At 35.2% G+C, this 19,059-nt stretch overlaps 1 protein-coding gene across 1 annotated transcript; it reads right to left on the reverse strand.

The window, feature by feature from the left end:
* Positions 1-9,159: 9,159 nt before the first annotated feature.
* On the reverse strand, positions 9,160-10,673 carry LOC144550716 (UPF0481 protein At3g47200-like). Its single transcript, XM_078298676.1, has one exon. It carries the CDS (start codon positions 10,439-10,441, stop codon positions 9,164-9,166), a length of 1,278 nt encoding a protein of 425 aa, XP_078154802.1. The 5' UTR covers positions 10,442-10,673; the 3' UTR covers positions 9,160-9,163.
* Between the last annotated feature and the right edge of the window lie 8,386 nt (positions 10,674-19,059).

Genomic DNA, 19,059 nt, shown 5'->3' on the forward strand with positions numbered 1-19,059 from the left:
CACCTTCAATTGGAGTATTGTATTAGGGTTGTAAATGTCATGTTATCTTGCAATATAGAATCACTACTAGAGTGCACCAGACACCTTTTATTAAACTATTGTATTAGGGTTGTGAATGCCCTATTATCTTGCCATATACAGACACAACTAATGCCCTATTATCTTGCCATATAGACACTACTAGAGTGCTCCAACATCATCAATTGGAGTGTTGTGTTAGGTTTGTAAATGTCATATTATCTTGCAATCTGGAGAAACTACTGGAGTGTACCAAACACAATCAATTGGAGTGTTGTATTGGGGTTGTAAATACCCAATTATATTGTGATATGGAGACACAACTAGAGTGCGCCAAACACCTTCAATTGGAGTGTTTGTATTAGCGTTGTAAATGCCATATTATCTTGCCATCTGGAGAATTCTAATTGAGTGCTCCAAAGACCTTCAATTGGAGTGTTGTATTAGGGTTGAAATGGCTATATCATCTTGCCATCTGGAGACACTACTAGAGTGCTCCAAACACCTTTAATTGGAGTGTTGTATAAGGGTTGTAAATGCCCTATTATCTTGTCATATTTAGAAACTACTAGAGCGCTCCAAACACAATCAATTGGAGTGTTGTATTAGGGTTGTAAATGCCTTATTATCTTGCCATATAGGGTCAATACTAGAGAGATACAAACAGATTCAATTCGAATGTTGTATTAGGGTTGTAAATGTCATATTATCATGCTATATAGAGTCACTACTAGAGTGCTCCAAACACCTTCAATTATAGTGTTGTATAAAGGTTGTAATTGCACTATTATCTTGCCATATAGAGTCACTACTAGCGTGCTCCAAACACCTTCAATTGGAGTGTTGGTTTAGGGTTATAAATGCCCTATTATCTCTCCATATAGAGACAGGACTAAGGCTGTATTATCTTGCCATATGGAGACACTACTAAAGTTTTTCAAACACCTTCAATTAGTGTGTTGTATTAGGGATGTAAATGCTCTACTATCTTACCATATAGAGTCACTCTTAGAGAGCTCCAAACACCTTGAATTGGAGTGTTGTATTAGGGTTGTAAATGCGCTATTATTTGGCCATATAGGGACACTACTAGAGCGCTCCAGACAAATTCAATTGAAGTGTTGTAAATGCGCTATTATTTGTCCAATTATCTTACCTAATAGAGACACTACTAGAGTTGTCCAAACACCATCAGTTGGCTTATTGTATCAGGGTCGTAAATACTATAATATGTTGCCATTTGGAGACACTACTAGAGTGCACCAAACACTTTCAATTGGATTGTTGTATTAGGGTTGTAAATGCCATATTATCTTGTCAAATGGAGGAACTACTAGAGTGTTCCAAACACCATCAATTGGAGTGTTGTATTACGGTTGTAAATGCCCTATTATCTTGCCATATAGAGTCACTACTAGAGAGCTCCAAACACCTTCAATTGAAGTGTTGTATTAGGGTTGTAAATGTCATATTATACAGCTAGATAGAGGTACTACGAGAGTACTCCAAGCACATTCAATTGGAGTGTTGTATAAAGGTGGTAAATGCCATATTATCTTGCCATATAGAGACACTACTAGAGTGGTCCAAGCTCCTTCAATTGGAGTGCTGTATTAGGGTTGTAAATGCTATATTATGTTGCCATCTGGGGACACTACTAGGGTGGTCCAAACACCTTCAATTGGAATGTTGTATTAGGGATGTAAATGCTCTATTATGTTGTCATATGAAGATACTACTAGAGTGCTCCAGACACCTTTAACTGGAGTGTTGTATTAGGGTTGTAAATGTCATATTATCTTGAGGTATAGAGTCACTGCTAGACTGCTCCAAACACCTTCAATAGGACTGTTATATCAGGGTTGTAAATGCCGTATTATCTTGCCATCTGTAGACATTACTATAGAGCTCCAAACACCTTCAATTGGAGTGTTGAATGAGGGTTGTAAGTGCCATTTTATCTTGCAATATAGAGTCACTACTAGTGTGCTCCAAACAGTTTTAATTAGATTGTTGTATAATGGTTGTAATTGCCCTATTATCTTGCCATATATAGTTACTACCAGCGTGCTCCAAACACCTTCAATTAGAGTGTTGTATTTGGGTTGTAAATACCGTATTATCTTGCCATCTGGAGACATTACTAGAGAGCTCAAAACGTCTTCAATTTGAGTGTTGCGTTAGGGTTTTAAATGCAATATTATCTTCCTATATAGCTACTAGAGTGCTCCGAACAATTTCAATTGGAGTGTTGTATTAGGATTGTAAGTGCCCTATTATCTTGCTATATAGAGTCACTACTAGAGCGCTCGGAACACCTTCAAGTGGAGTGTTGTATTAGCATTGTAAATGCCCTATTATCATGCCATATGTAGATACTACTCTAAAGTGTTTCAAACACCTTCAATTGGAGTGTTGTATTAGGGATGTGCTCTATTATCTTACCATATAGAGTCACTACTAGAGAGCTCCAAACACTTTCAATTGGAGTGTTGTACTAAAGTTGTAAATGCCATATTATTTTGCTATATAGAGTCACTACTAGAGGGCTCCAAACACCTTCAATTGAGGTGTTGTATTAGAATTGTAAATGGCGTCTTATCTTGCCTTCTGGAGACACTCTAATTGAGTGCTCCAAACACCTTCAATTGAAGTGTTGTATTGGGGTATTGTATAAGGATTGTAAATGTCCTATTATCTTGCAATCTGGAGAAACTACTGGACTGCACCAAACACGATCAATTGAAGTGTTGTATTGGGGTTGTAAATGCCCAATTTTCTTGTGATATGGACACACAACTAGAGTGCACCAAACACTTTCAATTGGAGTTTTTGTACTAGCGTTGTAAATGCCTTATTATCTTGCCATCTGGAGACACTCTAATTGAGTGCTCCAAACACATTCAATTGGAGTGTTGTATTAGGGTTGTAAATGCTATATCATCTTGCTATCTGGAGACACTATTAGAGTGCTCCAAACACCTTTAATTGGAGTGCTGTATTAGGGTTGTAAATGCCATATTATCTTGTCATATGGAGAAACTGCTAGAGTGCTCCAAACACTATCAATTGGAGTGTTGTATTAAGGTTGTAAATGCATTATTATCTTGCCATATAGACTCAATACTAGAGAGATACAAACACCTTCAATTGGAGTGTTGTATTAGAGTTGTAAATGTCATATTATACAGCTAGATAGAGGTACTACAAGAGTACTCCAAACACATTCAATGCTCCTTCAATTGGAGTGCTGTATTAGGGTTGTAAATACTATATTATGTTGCCATTTGGGGACCCTACTAGGGTTTTCCAAACACATTCAATGCTATATTATGTTGCCATTTGGGGACCCTACTAGGGTGCTCCAAACACATTGAATTGGAGTGTTGTATTAGGGATGTAAATGCTCTATTATGTTGTCATATGGAGACACTACTAGAGTGCTCCAAACACCTTCGATTGGAGTGTTGTATTAGGGATGTAAATGCCAGGTCTTGTTAGCCGAAGTGTTTGTAGTACTTACTTGTATCCTCTCTCACACCGAGGTACAATGACTTAACACCTATTGGTATGTGGAGGACACTGGACCATTTGTAGACAGAACTATGTATGTAAGGATATATTTCGACAACATTCTAAGTATAATGAAATCTCAAATAGACATAAAAGAAAAATAAATATTATAGTAAAGAGCAATTAGAATTCATTACATCCATCCCTAGAGAGGAGGAACTTAACTACTCAAAGCCATGACAAAATAAAAGAAGTAATAAAAGAAAGACATAACCTATAACGTAGAACACATCTTCCTTAGAAGACTCCTTCTCCCGACTCGACTTCGAGCGCCTCGTCTTCTCCCGACTCCAGAAATTACACATAGTATTCTACTCTAAACTATTGACTTACACAACTAAAACATGCACACTAATTCCTATTACAAGGGGGGTTTATATAGCCTTCCTAATGCGTGTTGAGTCACGAAGATCATGGGGGAACATGGGCACCAAATATAGCACGCATGCCATATTTAGAGGATCTAAACATGGATTCCTCCCAAAATAGAGTTGTAAAAATAGATTTCAAAGCGTAGCAAGGACTGCCACATCTGGAAATTTGTCCTTCTGGAAGGTTGCTTTCCAACGGCTGAGATTAAATCCAAACTAAACAGTCCACGAATTCAATCTGTGTGCCCCTGCGGCATAGGCATTTATGCCGCATGCGGTATAGCTGAGGCCGCAGGGCACTGTATTTAGCTGAATTTTAGTGAATTTTGCCATGTTGCATGTTGTGCACTTCGTGTGAGTTGTTTGCATACTCCATGTGTTACCTTATTTTGACGCTCCCTTCAGAAGTGGCCTAAATATGACATATTTGCTCTGTTTTCGGCCTAAATTCGCAACTTTCTTCAAAATCTGCCAAAATAGCCTAAAAACACGTTTGCGGTGAATAATTCGGAAAAATTGATACTTTGCATACGCATTTCCGTCATTTTTCCTACTAAAAAGTAGTAATTTTCGCTATCTGTTTTGGCGTTATCAATTGTATACAATTAATTTATCTTGTTGACTCCAAAGTGTTTCTTATGAATAATGTTCTTACTCTTTTTTTAAAATAAAAATATTACTTCTGGAGATCTTTAATTTAATTAGATATGGTAAAAATCTTGGGCCGACTGATACTTATTTTTTTTTTTTTGAGGAAACTTCTCTGGGATTGATATCTATTTTCATGATGCATGTGTTATGGTTTTGATAGAGATATCCAAAACCATCCTCACTGTTCTTGATTCCATGAACAGATAAATCCTCCAAGGTCAGCCTGCTACATTTGGATCCTCCTAACTTCCTTTTTTTTAATTTTTTTTTCTTTTTTTTCTTTTTTTTTTGGTTAAAGAACCCTTATACACTCCAATATCTTTTAAATTTTTTTAATAGAACGAATTACACGTCTCACAGTAGAGAGACGGGAATCACGTCACTGTGGAGGTTCTCTGTTTTACACATGGGGTATTGAAGTGAGAATTGCAGAAAATCAAACCAATACATTTCTCTGTTTTCTTAGTTGCTGATGGTTTGGTTTTCTCCAATATCTTACCTTCACTTGCTCATTCAAAAGCCTTCTTAAATTTCAGGTAGTTGTGTTGCCATCAGTGTTTATGGAATTCAAATATGAGAATTGGAGGAAACTTAATCTATGTGAAATTGGGGAAATTTTGGATTCAATTTCCTCCAATATCTTATTTTTGACTCGTCCATATTAATCTGATGTTATACGCAAGAGATTTGTTTTCATAATATCAAGTATGGCGACCCAAAAATTGCGTCAAAAAAAAATTAATTTCTTTAGAACATGTAGAGAGAGACATAGTGTAATCATACTAAAATTTATAGCTACATAGAAATTAAAAATTAACTTGAAGGAGAACAAAAAATACAAGCCAAAATAAAAATGGCAGATGTGGTAGAATCGGCCTCAGCAGCAAAACTGCTCGTCTTGAATTTGTCTTCTTTCACCTTCATGCATTGTAGTTTTAAAATCTCTCTTTGCCTTGATTTTTCTCTCTCAACCATTTTCCCCACCATTTTTTATTCCAATATAAGTTGCTAGTTTAATTTCTTTGTATGAGCAGCTATGGTTTAGTCTTTATATATAGGTCTGTGATTGGCACTTGGATACCTGTGAAATACCATTTCTGTATTAAATAATTATGGTTCTGATCCTTATAAACAAATAATAATTGATAGTTTTGGGACTATTTATTGGTTGAGGTGATACCATAAACCCATGTCTGATAACTTGAATCTTCCAGTTATTGGTAGAGCCACCATATTGGAGGACAAGCTGATACAGTAACTGGGAGCCATTTGTTGTTTAGGTCTACCACTAGCTTCTCATGCTCTGTGCCGGAGGAGAGGAAACAATGTTGGGTATGTATCTTATTTATAGGGATATAAGGTGAAGGCATTTTTGTGTTATATGGTTTAATGGCGACATAAAAAGAGAGGTGGTGGTTGTCAGTTGATAGTAGAGGGAGGGAGATTATTGAAGCAGGAATGTGTGACGAACTAGGGGATTAGTGTTTCAGGCTGGGAGAGGATGAGTGGTAGTTATAGGAGGAGGGGGAAGAGAAGAGAGGTGAAGAGAGAAGAGCAAGGCTTTTTAACTTGTATCAATTTTACTGATTAGAAATGATAGGAAACATGAACCTTAGGGGCCTCAACCTTACCGTTTACCTGTCATGAATTGTTTGTTTGAACACCACAACTAAACTAAAACATCGAATCAACCTAAAATAGTAAATTGTTATACCTTTGTACACAAAACTATTCATGCAGATTGACGCCCCAATCTATACTACACTGTATGATTATACGCTTGTGATATGATTGTAAGTTAAATTAGGGTTTATAAATATTAAAAGTTAGTAGTTCTCATTTCAAATCATCAAGGAGCTCAGCTCCTATGCCCTCACAAGGCATTTTATAGAAATAACATAGAAATTAAAAAATTACCGGAACTTGCTTCCAACATCGGCTTGGCAAAGGCCGCACGGTACCAGGCAGGTAACCAGAAGTAGCCTCCTCTTACCTCGCAAGGAAGTGTTCTAAGGAATTTGGAGAGACATGACTCATATTGAAGTGAGAAAGAGGATATAATGTTATTTGATTAGATGGGAGGTAGGTGAGAATTAAAGACAAGGCCGGGAAGAGGCACGAAAAAATTGAACAATCCCAAGAACTATTCATACACAGTCCCAACAATAAAAAACCATGTAAAATACACATTAATCACACACTATTTTATTTTATAAACTGTATATGTTACCCTTTGAAAGTACATGGTTTATTTATTAACAACCCTGTACAATTTACATGGGTCATGCTGTACTTAAATGAAAAATTGGAGGAAATTACGAGGATTTCAAGAGACGCACAAGCATACCAAGGTGCGTCCCTTCAAGAATTAATTTTGAGTATTGCTATTAGTTCTCACTGTTATATTCGTTTTAGGTTTTTATTCATTTTAGGCTTTTACTCATTTTATTGGTTTTAGGTTTTAGGGTAATGGCATCCGACGACCAACTTGTGTACACTTCACTGGGAATTATATTGGTACTTAGAGCCAAGAACAAGCAGGGGCGGACCCAGGATTTTCGCCAGGGAGGGGCAAAAAAATATCGAATTGGATTTAAATAACTTATCGGATTTAAACCCACTAACTAATTGAGTACTCGATAAAAAAAATAATGTTTTGACTTATTTTTTCAACACCGTAACTTATAATTTCTGATCCTATAACTTATAATTAATATTACCAATCATAATTCAATAAATTTATTTTGATTTTAACACTAAATTTAACCCGGATTACAACTCAAACACCCAACGGGGGGCAAAAAAATTTCCAGGGAGGACCAGAGTCGATCGGTACCAATAAATCACCACTAAAACTCGAAATTCAGGAGGGGGTGACTGACCCCCCCTATGCTACAGTAGATCCGCCCCTGAGAACAAGGATGTTTAGGCGTTTCAAAGAGCTACCTGGTTCATCTGATGGTGAAGGCAAAACTGGGGCTGCATCTTTATCTGTAACTAATGGTAAAGATAATCATTTGTATTTGTTGCAAGTTTAGAAAAAACATTCATTTTTGTCATTGAGGCATTAATTCACATATATTTTGTTCCAATTTGAGGTAAAGCTCTAGCTGCTCAAAGTGATGAAGTCGTTCGAGCTGTGACACACCAATTAAATCTGAAACACCAGAGGTGGGTTGTAACCTAGAGGACATCATCCACAACGACATCCCTCTAGGATTTACTGAAGCTGATAGAATCAAGCCTCCAGGAGTCCCTTGACTGAAAAATCCTGCCAACCAAAAGAAAACAGATGTTGTAAGAAGAGAAACAAGCCACCGGTAATTGGTTCTAGGTGAAGCATTAGGCTCCAGAAGAAAAGTGATACTGCTAGAGAATAATTTATGTTGTTTGTTTCTTGTTAATGTGACTATTTATGTTGCATGCTATATAATTTATGTTGTTTATTTAATTTATGACATTGCCTGTTTAGCCCACAAACTGATTTTTCTGATTAATTTATGTTGCTTATGTTGCTTATTTAATTTATCTAGTGTTTAAACAAATTTACACAAAAATTACATATATACATAATTAATATTGTCCATGTTTGCTAGCCATAAACATACATAAATTTGTTATGTATAATGTACACGGTTTCATTAGATAAAACCATGTTTGGAGAGTAGGCAGAATCGTACACGGTTGTTAAGTTTAACCTTGTATGAAGGTTTGAATAATAAAGATTTCTTAATTAATAAACAACCATGTACAGATACAGGTACCTATTGTACACGGGTGATGTTCTTATCGACCGTGTGTGTATGGTTGAGCTCATTTCTATGTGCACCTCTCTCTTTGCAGACTGTTTTGTTGAAAATTTCTCGCATCCATGTATGATTTTCTGTGTTTTGTTAGCGTTTTTGTAGTAGTGTATCCAGTTTAGTTATATACAGTACGAATAGTGGCATTGCTTGATTTACAAATGTGAAACTTTCTCGCTACAATCTCATTTGGCTAAATTGTATCAATTTTCTTATTGCAAATTAAATACGAAAAAGTCACAAGACATAAAAACTAACTACAAACTTCATATCAATTATCGATACTACACAAATCAAGCACACTACAGGAAATCAATCTTAAAACTGCCCATTAAAATTACAATCAATCACAGTTCGTCCCACAAATTATAAAAATCACAACATCTAAAAAAAAAAGCAACAAAAAGGAATGAAAACACTCACCAACAATTAATGGTCTATTCTTTCAACATTCCAGGAGTTGAATTAATTATATCCTCTAGACCAACACGCCGGGCCACATCTACCATCAAACCAGCCACGCTGTATCATCTCGTCCCACAAGTCTGGCTTTTGGGTTTTGTCATTTACAGCCGCAGAATACTCACACACACACACACACACACAAAAGAAACCACTATGTTTGAGACAATTTACACATACATAGCACACTGAATGGTTCTACAATTCTTTTCTTCACAAAAGCAACAAAAGAAAACAAAGATTACAAATAAAATATAGTAAACTCCAACATAATACACGCAAGAACTAGTTTTGGTAGTAAGGAATGATAGTATAGGTAGTCTGTAAGATAGTGAGTACCAAAAGAGCAAATGCAGCTATCAATGATATAATCGACCATGGGTTACTGAAATAATTTATCTTGAGTGTTGCCCTCCACCTATGCCAATCAGAGAAATAATATATGTTTACATCTGTAAATAGTTCCTTGAGGTAGTGTGTATCGTAATTCAAACCGGAGCACTCGATTAAACAATTGAAAAACAAAACCAGTTCTTCATATGTTGCCTGTAGATTTTCTACAATTCCCTCCTTTCGAAGCAGGGTGACATCTCTTGGTGCTCTAAGTATGCTGCTCATGAAGCACGCATAGCTCGTCAGATTTTTGTTGAGTTCTCCATTGCACTGCTCAAAGGTCACAAGGTTCAAAAGGAGGATTTTCCAATGATCATCTACTGGGATAATGGGAATCTCGAGAATACCATTTTGGAACTTGATATCCAAAAATTGTTTTGTATTCTTGCCTATAAAGATTATGCCAGATTCTTTGAGCTCAGTAGCAGATGGAAGTTTTAGAGGAAACCTTCTATTTTTCGGCATGGTTCTCCTTGCAGAGGGTTCGTTAGATGTCGGTGTGGGCACGTAAAAGAGGTGATATAGGTGTAAAATGTGTTTAATACTGACACATTCAGGGATTGGATGCTGTTGCTCTTTCCCTCCTGATATGAACATTGAAAGCAATCCAACAAGAGGTACTGTCGAAACAGGATCAGAGTTGGTGAGGAGGTCAAACAATTTCTGAAGCACAAAAAAAGGAATCTGATTTTCCAACAGGAGAAGGTCGATTCGTATTATTGGAAAAGCCCAACTCACATCACATATCCAACCCGAAACACCAAAACATAGCTTTAGTATCAATTCGATTATGAAGCATCCATCAAAAAGCATCATCATGAGAAATTGATTGCTTGGAGGAAGCTTCACTTCTTCAAAATAACATCTGCGTGCCTGGGATTCTAGTCCCCTTAATTCACTAACGCAGTGCTCAAGGGTGTTCCCAGGATTTCGAGAGAGGTAGTCTCGAAGAAAACGACATTTGTGCTTCTCCATATATTGCAGAGCATCATGGCCGTTGTAGTATGGGCCAATCGAAACCATCTTTGGCTCGTATAGTTCCTTGTGCTTCTGTCGGATATTCTCAGGCACCCGGAACATGGTGAACATCTCTTTCTCCATTGGAGTTCCGGGTAAGTCCCGGAGTTTTTTCTGAATTTCATCTAGCAATGAACTCTCAGAGGCGTTCATTTCAATCAAGAGCTCTTAATGTGGAATTCGTTTGTCTTTGGTGTTATAACGGTGAATTTATCGTCGTTGGAAAATATTATGGTTTAATTAAGCTTGTGGATGTCAACACGACAATCACTATATATAGTGGTTAATGGTTTGGTATACATACTACAAATCGGGGAAACACTTTGGTGTAAACAACTTGGATAAAGTACGACACGTATTCGGATCTGGATCTAGATCTGGGTTGCTCTCTAATTAATGTCTAGCTACTTCCGTACTAATCTACTTATAGAGACTTTACTGGTCTTTATTGCTCTTCAGAATAAATTAAACCGATGCAAAATTTATGATTGTACGTAAACTCTAACAGCAAAAAGCCCTGGATGTATCTTTTTAGATTTGACGCTAGCTGCTGTATTTAATTATTTAAATTCAAAATTTTAAGTCGGTAAACCATGCTAAGTAAGGTGGTGATTTCAATTCTAACTCTGTAAAGTGTTAATTTCAAGTCTGTAAATTAAATCTAAAAAGTAATCTATGAACTTTATCTAAGCTAGTTTCAAGAGTGTAAACTTTGCTACACAACTCTGTTGAGTGCTGAGTTGAAAGCCCGAGATTTTTATTTTTACCCAAAAAATAAATAATTTTATTATAAATAACCACGTTTTTCGAAAAATTTTATTTCTACCCAAACTGCATATATTCTGTGCGGCCCGAATTTAAAATTCGAACCGTATAGAATATATGCGGCCTGATTTTTTTTTTTTTTTTGGATTTAAAATTTCGGACCGCATAGAATATTTGCGGTCCGAATTTTTTTTTTTTTTTTTCAATGGCCGAGGCAATTTTTGAGTGATGATATCTCATGATCTGTTTAGAGATTTTGGATGAAACTTCACAGTTTTGTTCTACGATGTCAAGACTTCATGTCGGTCAATTTCATGAATTTTGAAGATGTTTTTCTATGTTAACCAGAGATGCAAAGTTGGACTCAAAAGCACTCCTTTAACAGTTTTGGCAATTTTTGAGTGATAATATCTCACGATCTGTTTAGAGATTTTTGATGAAACTTCACAGTTTTGTTCTACGATGTCAAGACTACATGTCGGTCAATTTTCATGAATTTTGAAGATATTTTTCTATGTTAACCAGAGATGCAAAGTTAGACTCAGAAGCACTCCTTTAGCAGTTCGAGCAATTTAGAAGCACTCTTTTAGCAGTTGTGAAGTTTTATTTAAAAATATCGTGAGATATCATCTCTCAAAAATTGCCCGAACTGCTAAAGGAGTGCTTCTGAGTCCAACTTTGCATCTCTGGTTAACATAGGAAAACATCTTCAAAATTTATGAAAATTGACCGACATGAAATCTTGATATCGTAGAACAAGACTGTGAAGTTACATCGAAAATCTCTAAACAGATCGTGAGATATCATCACTCAAAAATTGCCTCGGCCATTTGAAAAAAGCAAAATAAAAAAAAAAATTCAGACCGCAAATATTCTAAGCGGTCCGAAATTTTAAATCCAAAAAAAAAAAAAATTTGGGCCGCATATATTTTCTACTGTCCGAATTTTTAATTCGAGCTGCACAGAATATATGCGGTTTGGGTATAAATAATTTTTTTCAAAAAACGTGGTTATTTATAATAAAATTATTTATTTTTTGGGTAAAAATAAAAATCTCGGCAAATTAATCTACTCAAAATTCTTAAAGGTACTGGTAAAGTCACATACATGATGTATCCTTTATTTTAGTCAAATAATCAAGAACAAACAAAACAAATCACTGTAAACTGTCATTTTGTTTTTAGAAATTAAAAAAATCGATGTCCGAAAATGTATTAATGATTTTTTTCTACTACTTAAACCACAATAATGACCTTTCAAATTTAGAAATAAAGAAATACATAGAATTGATCAACTCTTTTGAAATCTGTCCAAAATTAAGAATCGATCTAAACTTGGATAAAAAAAAGGTTTGGTTGAATCGGCCAATTCAACTCAAACGATTTTTGAAGAAAAAAATTACTCAGACGCGTAACCAGATTCAAGTAATGTTTCTGATAGCCCGCTTCCCATGCATGAAGGGTCGACCCATCATAACATCATGATAATTAAACAGTTAATTTAAGCATGGTGTCTGTGCAACTCACATGAGTCACATGGGGCATATCATTTTTACTGAACAGTAGTAACAATGGCCTTTTCAGTTTTCACAATCTCATGTATGTCCATTGATACCAAGTCTCTTTCATCAATTATATATTGCTTTGCATTGGAATACAGTTTCACAATATAAATGTTATCACTTTTTTTGCTGAGTGTTGGTAGTGGCGACTTTTCACCGGGATAAATTAACAAAATAAATTATTAAACTATTTATTAAAATATTATTAAATAATTTTCATTTGAAGCAGAATCGGTAATTGACCATGAATAAAAATAAAAGTTTCATATAGGTCGTTTGAATTGCTAATGTATAATTTCATAGTTTTGCAGTTTCATATATTTGTATCATGTACTTGTAAAATATAATTTATTTATTTTTGCAAATTTTACTATTGTATTAAATTTGGTACACGTACACAATTAATCAATAGACAAAATGACAAAGTTGTTTTCCATTATAAATATATATTTTTTTGACGCTATTTTAAAATACTTTTAAGATTCCAACCTTACATAATATATAAAATGAGGTGAGGATTTAACGTATAATATGACTATTAAAATGACTTCTATTATTAGCATATATAGATAAATATATAAAAAAAAAAATCAAACTAAAAACCAGCCTATTATTCACTTCTTATTTATTTTATTTTATGTGTGTAGTAATTAATTAATTGACAAATGAGAATATTATTCAGTGACCAAATATTACAGAAAGTAACTTCAATATTAAAAAAAATAAGGAAAAAGGAAAACTTGTTTTGTACTTGAACATTAACATTATGAAATATATATAGGATCGATGCCTGAATTGAATTAAAAAATAGTTCTCAATAATAATATTATTCAAATTTCTGAGATCATCCGAAACAATCGGGATAAACCAAATTCGTTTCGTCTACAGGAATTCAAATTTTGAGTGCAAAATCCAATGTATGTATATTATTACACCGTAATAGGTTTATTCTTCGATTGGTTTATTACATTTATCAAACTTAAAAAGAAACTTCCTTCATTTATTGTGTTATCTTTGTCATTAGTAATGTATGTATATTTATGGTATATTTGATTCATAAATCGCCTTATGCTAATAAATGCGGCGGGTTGCCATCCAGTCGTCGGGACGTGACAGGTACAGACTCGCATTTCTTTGAGAAAAGTAGAAGATCCGGTTTCCTAGTTCTACTTATAAATTACCTGTACGGATACAAATTCTACACCAATAATTTTTCCTTCGCATTGATGTTGAACTACCCTCCTCTCCTATTGAGTGTTGACTCTTAAGTCTTCTTCATACAGACATGTCAAGCTCAATAATTGTTCTTTTCCAATAATGTTCAACTACCCTCTAGGCCTCTAGTATTGAATGTTGACTCCAAGTCTTCTGTATACTAAGCCTAGTACAAACATGTCCTGTCAGCCAGTGTTATCATTAATTGACGAACCGTTCCTAGCTATAGTCGGGGCTAACAAGTATAAATGTTATAACTTAAATAAAAACTGCACATGCTATCAAGATTTTCATAATTTACAACTAATTTGCAAATATTTCAGGAATATCATTGACAAATTGTCATACCGCCACGGGTCGCGACAGTGTTCCGCCGTAAGCATACAACGTCGTGTATGTTTACAAGGCAATTAACATTTACACTCAGACAATTAAGACAATAACTAATATAAAACAAGTTTATAGATATAAATCAGAGTACACAGTCTGGTCAGAGTATAATACATCAAAAGTATCTCATTCGGATACTAACCATAAGGCCTAACCTAGAGCTATACAACAATATATATATATATATATATATATATATATATATATATATATATATATATATATAGCTAGGCTACGGTGAGTTGCGAAGTAAAGCGACTATTTTACTTCACGCTCATATTTTGCGATTTTAAAGTTCAAAACGTCGATCCGAACCGTTCATCTTGTTCTTCATATTGAAATGTGCTTGGAGACCAAATTTTACATTTTTTGGAATTTTTTTACTATTTATTAAGCAATTTTGAAAGTCGCTGATCTGATGGTCCAGAAAATTTTACTGTTTTTTACTGTTCACAGCAAAACAACAATTTTCAAAAATGCTTAATAAATAGTAAAAAAATTCCAAAAAATGTAAAATTTGGTATCCAAGCACATTTCAATATGGATTAGACATCTAACGGTTCGGATTGGTCGTTTGGACTTTCAAAATAAAAATAGGGCGTGAAGTAGAAACGCATTTTACTTCGCAACTCACCGTAGCCCACCGGTCATATAAGGGTGAGCTACCCAAGGCCTACTACTTGCGTGCCTCCCCGAAATCAGATGCACCAGAACCTGTAAAATAACCCGAAAGGTGGGGGTGAGAATAAATTCTCAGTGCGAATTTGCCACAGTTAGATTATTGGACTTGCAATCAAACTCCATATTAAAAAATGAAACTCATACAATAGCAATTCAAACAGGTACATGTTCATGAATAAAAAGAATGCAAATGCTCGACAACAATTTAACCAACAGAATCATAAATAATAGAATTTCCAAGATGAATTTCAAACACAATACATATTGGCTTAACTCGACTATTATTATTGGGGATTGTAACAACTACAGACGTTCAATCGAGCTGGACCCTTTTATCTGACCCTCGTCTGTAGGGTTACTGACACCTACAGACGTTCCACCAAGCTCGACCCTTTATCTGACACCCATTTATAGTTGTTTGGCTTAACCATTTCCTAAAGTCTAGTTCAAAGTCACCTATACAAGTCAACTTGACAAAATGCAATCACATAGGATCAAAGCCACCTATACAAGTCAGCTAAACAGGTCAACGTCACCTTAATTCATTCACGTGAGATCAATCAAGCCACCTATACAGGTCATCTATACAGGTCAACGTCACCTTAATTCATTCACATAGGCTCAAAACCACCTATACAGGTCAACTTGCCAATTCAGTCACATAAGAGAACAATCAAAATGACAACCATACAAAGATACAAATCTGTTGGGTTTTGTGGAACGGTTCAAACCATTTAATTAGGTTAAGCTGCGGAAAGAGTAAAACAAAAAATTTTACATCTAACTTAAGCTACGGATTAAATGAATCAAGAAGATTCGTTTAATCCTATTTATAGATCTACTCCATAATTGATTTCCTAAAGCATTAAATCTATTTACAAATTAAATAGATTAATATAACAATTTATACCTTGATTCCAAATCTCAGTTGGAATGCAGACCGAGCGAGTAGAGCCTCACCAGGGATGGAATCGACTCGCAGTATCACACGTGTGATACCTCTATTGGTTATCCACCAGGACTAACCGGAGAGCGATTTACTTCTTCTGCCAGAAATACCGTAAATCGCGAAATTCTGTAGAAACACTATTCACCGAGAAAATGATGAAATAAATATATTTGTGTCCCGAAGTAACTCGGTTTTTTGCTTTAAAAGCTAAACCGCAGGATTACACAAAATATATTATTTCCTAATCTCGAAATAACCGAAATCAAGGAAGAGAGAAAAACCGATTAACAAAGTAATCAGATTAACATGTGAATTAGCAAATTTTCTCTCTACCCTCACCCCTCTATTTATAGTGTTTTGAGGAGGTTCGCAAAAGACCAAAATACCCCTCAAAACAAATCTATTTACCAAAAACCCTTGACACCTCATCCTTTAATTTGTGAAAAGACCAAAATACCCCTTCCACACCCTTCCACACTCTTCTCCATGCTTCTACACCCTAAGGTGTCATGCAAGGTGGCATAGGTGTGAAATGACCATTTTGCCCTTGGCCCATTAAGGCATGAATAGTAAAAGGCTTTGATTTTGGGCTTTGACTTTGGGCTTTTAATTTTAATTAAGACTTTGATTATTTTGGGCTTTTAAACCCATAATTCAAATCCATAATTAACAAATTAAAATCCAAATCAAATATATATAATTGTCATATACAATTATATTTCTTTTCGGTTGTTGTTCGGTAACTTTTATACAACGTAACGTGTACGTTTATAAATTAACCGATGTTTCTGCTTGTCATTCTAAATGACATTTATAATTTAATTATATCACATATAATTAATTATAACCATCTTAATATTAATTATAATCAATTTATAATTAATCAGTAAGATTCTCCGAGTAGCTCCTATATAGTGTGACCCAATAGGATCTGTGTTATGTTGGTAAACAGAGTTAAAACTGTTTTAACTTCTATAATCATGGGTGGCGTCTGGCAACACATCATGACCATCCAATTACACAGATGATGCTGTACTGTACAATATCACGATCCAGTAAACTATTTACTTGTGTCTGTTCTTCTGTCTCATAACTATCAGATCAGTTTCAAGGTAGATATGTGTCATCCTTGTTAACTGTATCTTTTCTTGATCTTGAGTAGATTATCAAATATAATTACTCTTGTAATTATACCGCATGCAGATAATCTAACTCTATCAAGGGGCCCAGTGATGCTATAGCTTGTATAGAGATACGAGGGACAAATAGTATTCTTAGCAGACTATCACTTCCTCAGCTAAGCTATACATATGGAAATGCTACCGTTATGGCTGTTTTTTACGGACAGCGTTAGATAACACTTACTCATATATATTTCTTAGTGGGAACGATAAATACCTCATACTGTAGAACTTTGACACTGAATGAAAACATTAATGACACGAACACAATTCTATTTAATGTTTCATTCGGGGTCTGTCAAATACCATGTTCCTAGAACATGTATCTATGTGATTAAAATGACATCTCGTGTCAGGTGGTTTGTAAAACTTAACCATCTTTTAATCCATATACTAACCTTATAGCGGTAATTAGTGTTCCTGCTAATTACCTTGGTCAGTGACCTTTTTAAGAGTATATCATCTATATTATGGAGTTTCACAATTTCAGTCATGAACTCGAAATGATCCATAAATGCAATAATACTCAAGGCAACAAAATGATATATAAATAAACATTCAATTCATGAACAAAGCTTTATGATTAATTTATCGTATTATTGACTTCTAGATTATTACAAACTAACAATCTCCCACTTAAGCTAGGAGCCAATCATCGTAGGCCCTACTTATATACAAAACTCTATATTCTCTAAGATCTCGTAGATCATGAGAAAATCTCACAGCCAATCTTCTATGTGTTCCAGACTCATAGAAGCATTAAGCATCTCGTGCTTGGCTTGGGAAGAGGTTTTGTGAGTGGATCAGCTGTGTTGCTAATTGTGTCAATTTTTTCATATCTTTACATCACTTTTATATTAATTATATCTTTTATAATTAATTATAAACATCTTATTATGTTTACAATCTTAGGTGATAACGTCGTAAACAAGAAACATATCCTTAGTTCTCCTCAAGAACTTAAGGATATTCTTTACAGCATTCCAGTGTTTTATGCCTGGATTAGCCTGATATCTATTTGTCACACTCAAAGCGTACGAGACATCAGGGCGAGTGCACAACATAGCGTTTATGATAGAGCCAATAGCCGAAGCGTATGGTACTCTACTCATAGTGCTTTGCTCATCAGTTGTCGAAAGACACTGAGTCTTGCTAAGCTGTGTACCATGATCCACTGGCAGGAATTCTCTCTTAGAATCTTGTATGCTGAACTGATTCAGCACTTTGTCAGTGTAACCACTAATCACAAGCTCGGAATCACCACCATAGACGAGAAACATATTCTTAGTTCTTCTTAAGTACTTAAGGATATTCTTTGCAGCAATCCAGTGCTCTTTGCCTGGATTAGCCTGATATCTACTCGTCACACTCAAAGCGTACGAGACATCAGGGCGAGTGCACAACATGGCGTACATGATAGAGCCAATAGCCGAAGCGTATGGTACTCTACTCATATTGCTTCGCTCATCAGTAGTCGAAGGACACTGAGTCTTGCTTAGCTGAACACCATGAGACATTGGCATGAATCCTCTCTTAGAATCCTGCATGCTGAACCGATTCAGCACTTTGTCAATGTACGTGCTTTGACTTAAACCTATAAGTCTATTTGATCTATCTCGGTAGATCTTTATGCCTAATATATAGACAGCCTCGCCCAAGTCCTTCATTGAGAAAACTTTTCTTTAATGAAGACTTGGCTAATTGCAATAGAAGAATATCGTTTCCTATTAAGTGTATGTCATCTACATATAAGATTAAGAAAGGCGATGGCACTCCCACTAGTTTTTCTGTATACACATGGTTCTTCTTCGCATCTGACGAAGTCAAGCTTTTTGACTTCTTCGTCAAATCGAAGATTCCAACTCCGTGATGCTTGCTTCAGTCCATAAATGGATTTAAGAAGCTTGCACACCTTCCCAGCATTCTTTGAATCCTCAAAACCCGTAGGCTGTGTCATGTACACATCCTCTTCTTAAATTTCCATTTAAGAAGGCGGTTTTGACATCCATTTGCCATATTTCATAATCAT

This window comes from Carex rostrata, chromosome 1, assembly GCF_964058835.1.
Source record: "Carex rostrata chromosome 1, lpCarRost1.2, whole genome shotgun sequence".
NCBI lineage: Eukaryota > Viridiplantae > Streptophyta > Magnoliopsida > Poales > Cyperaceae > Carex > Carex rostrata.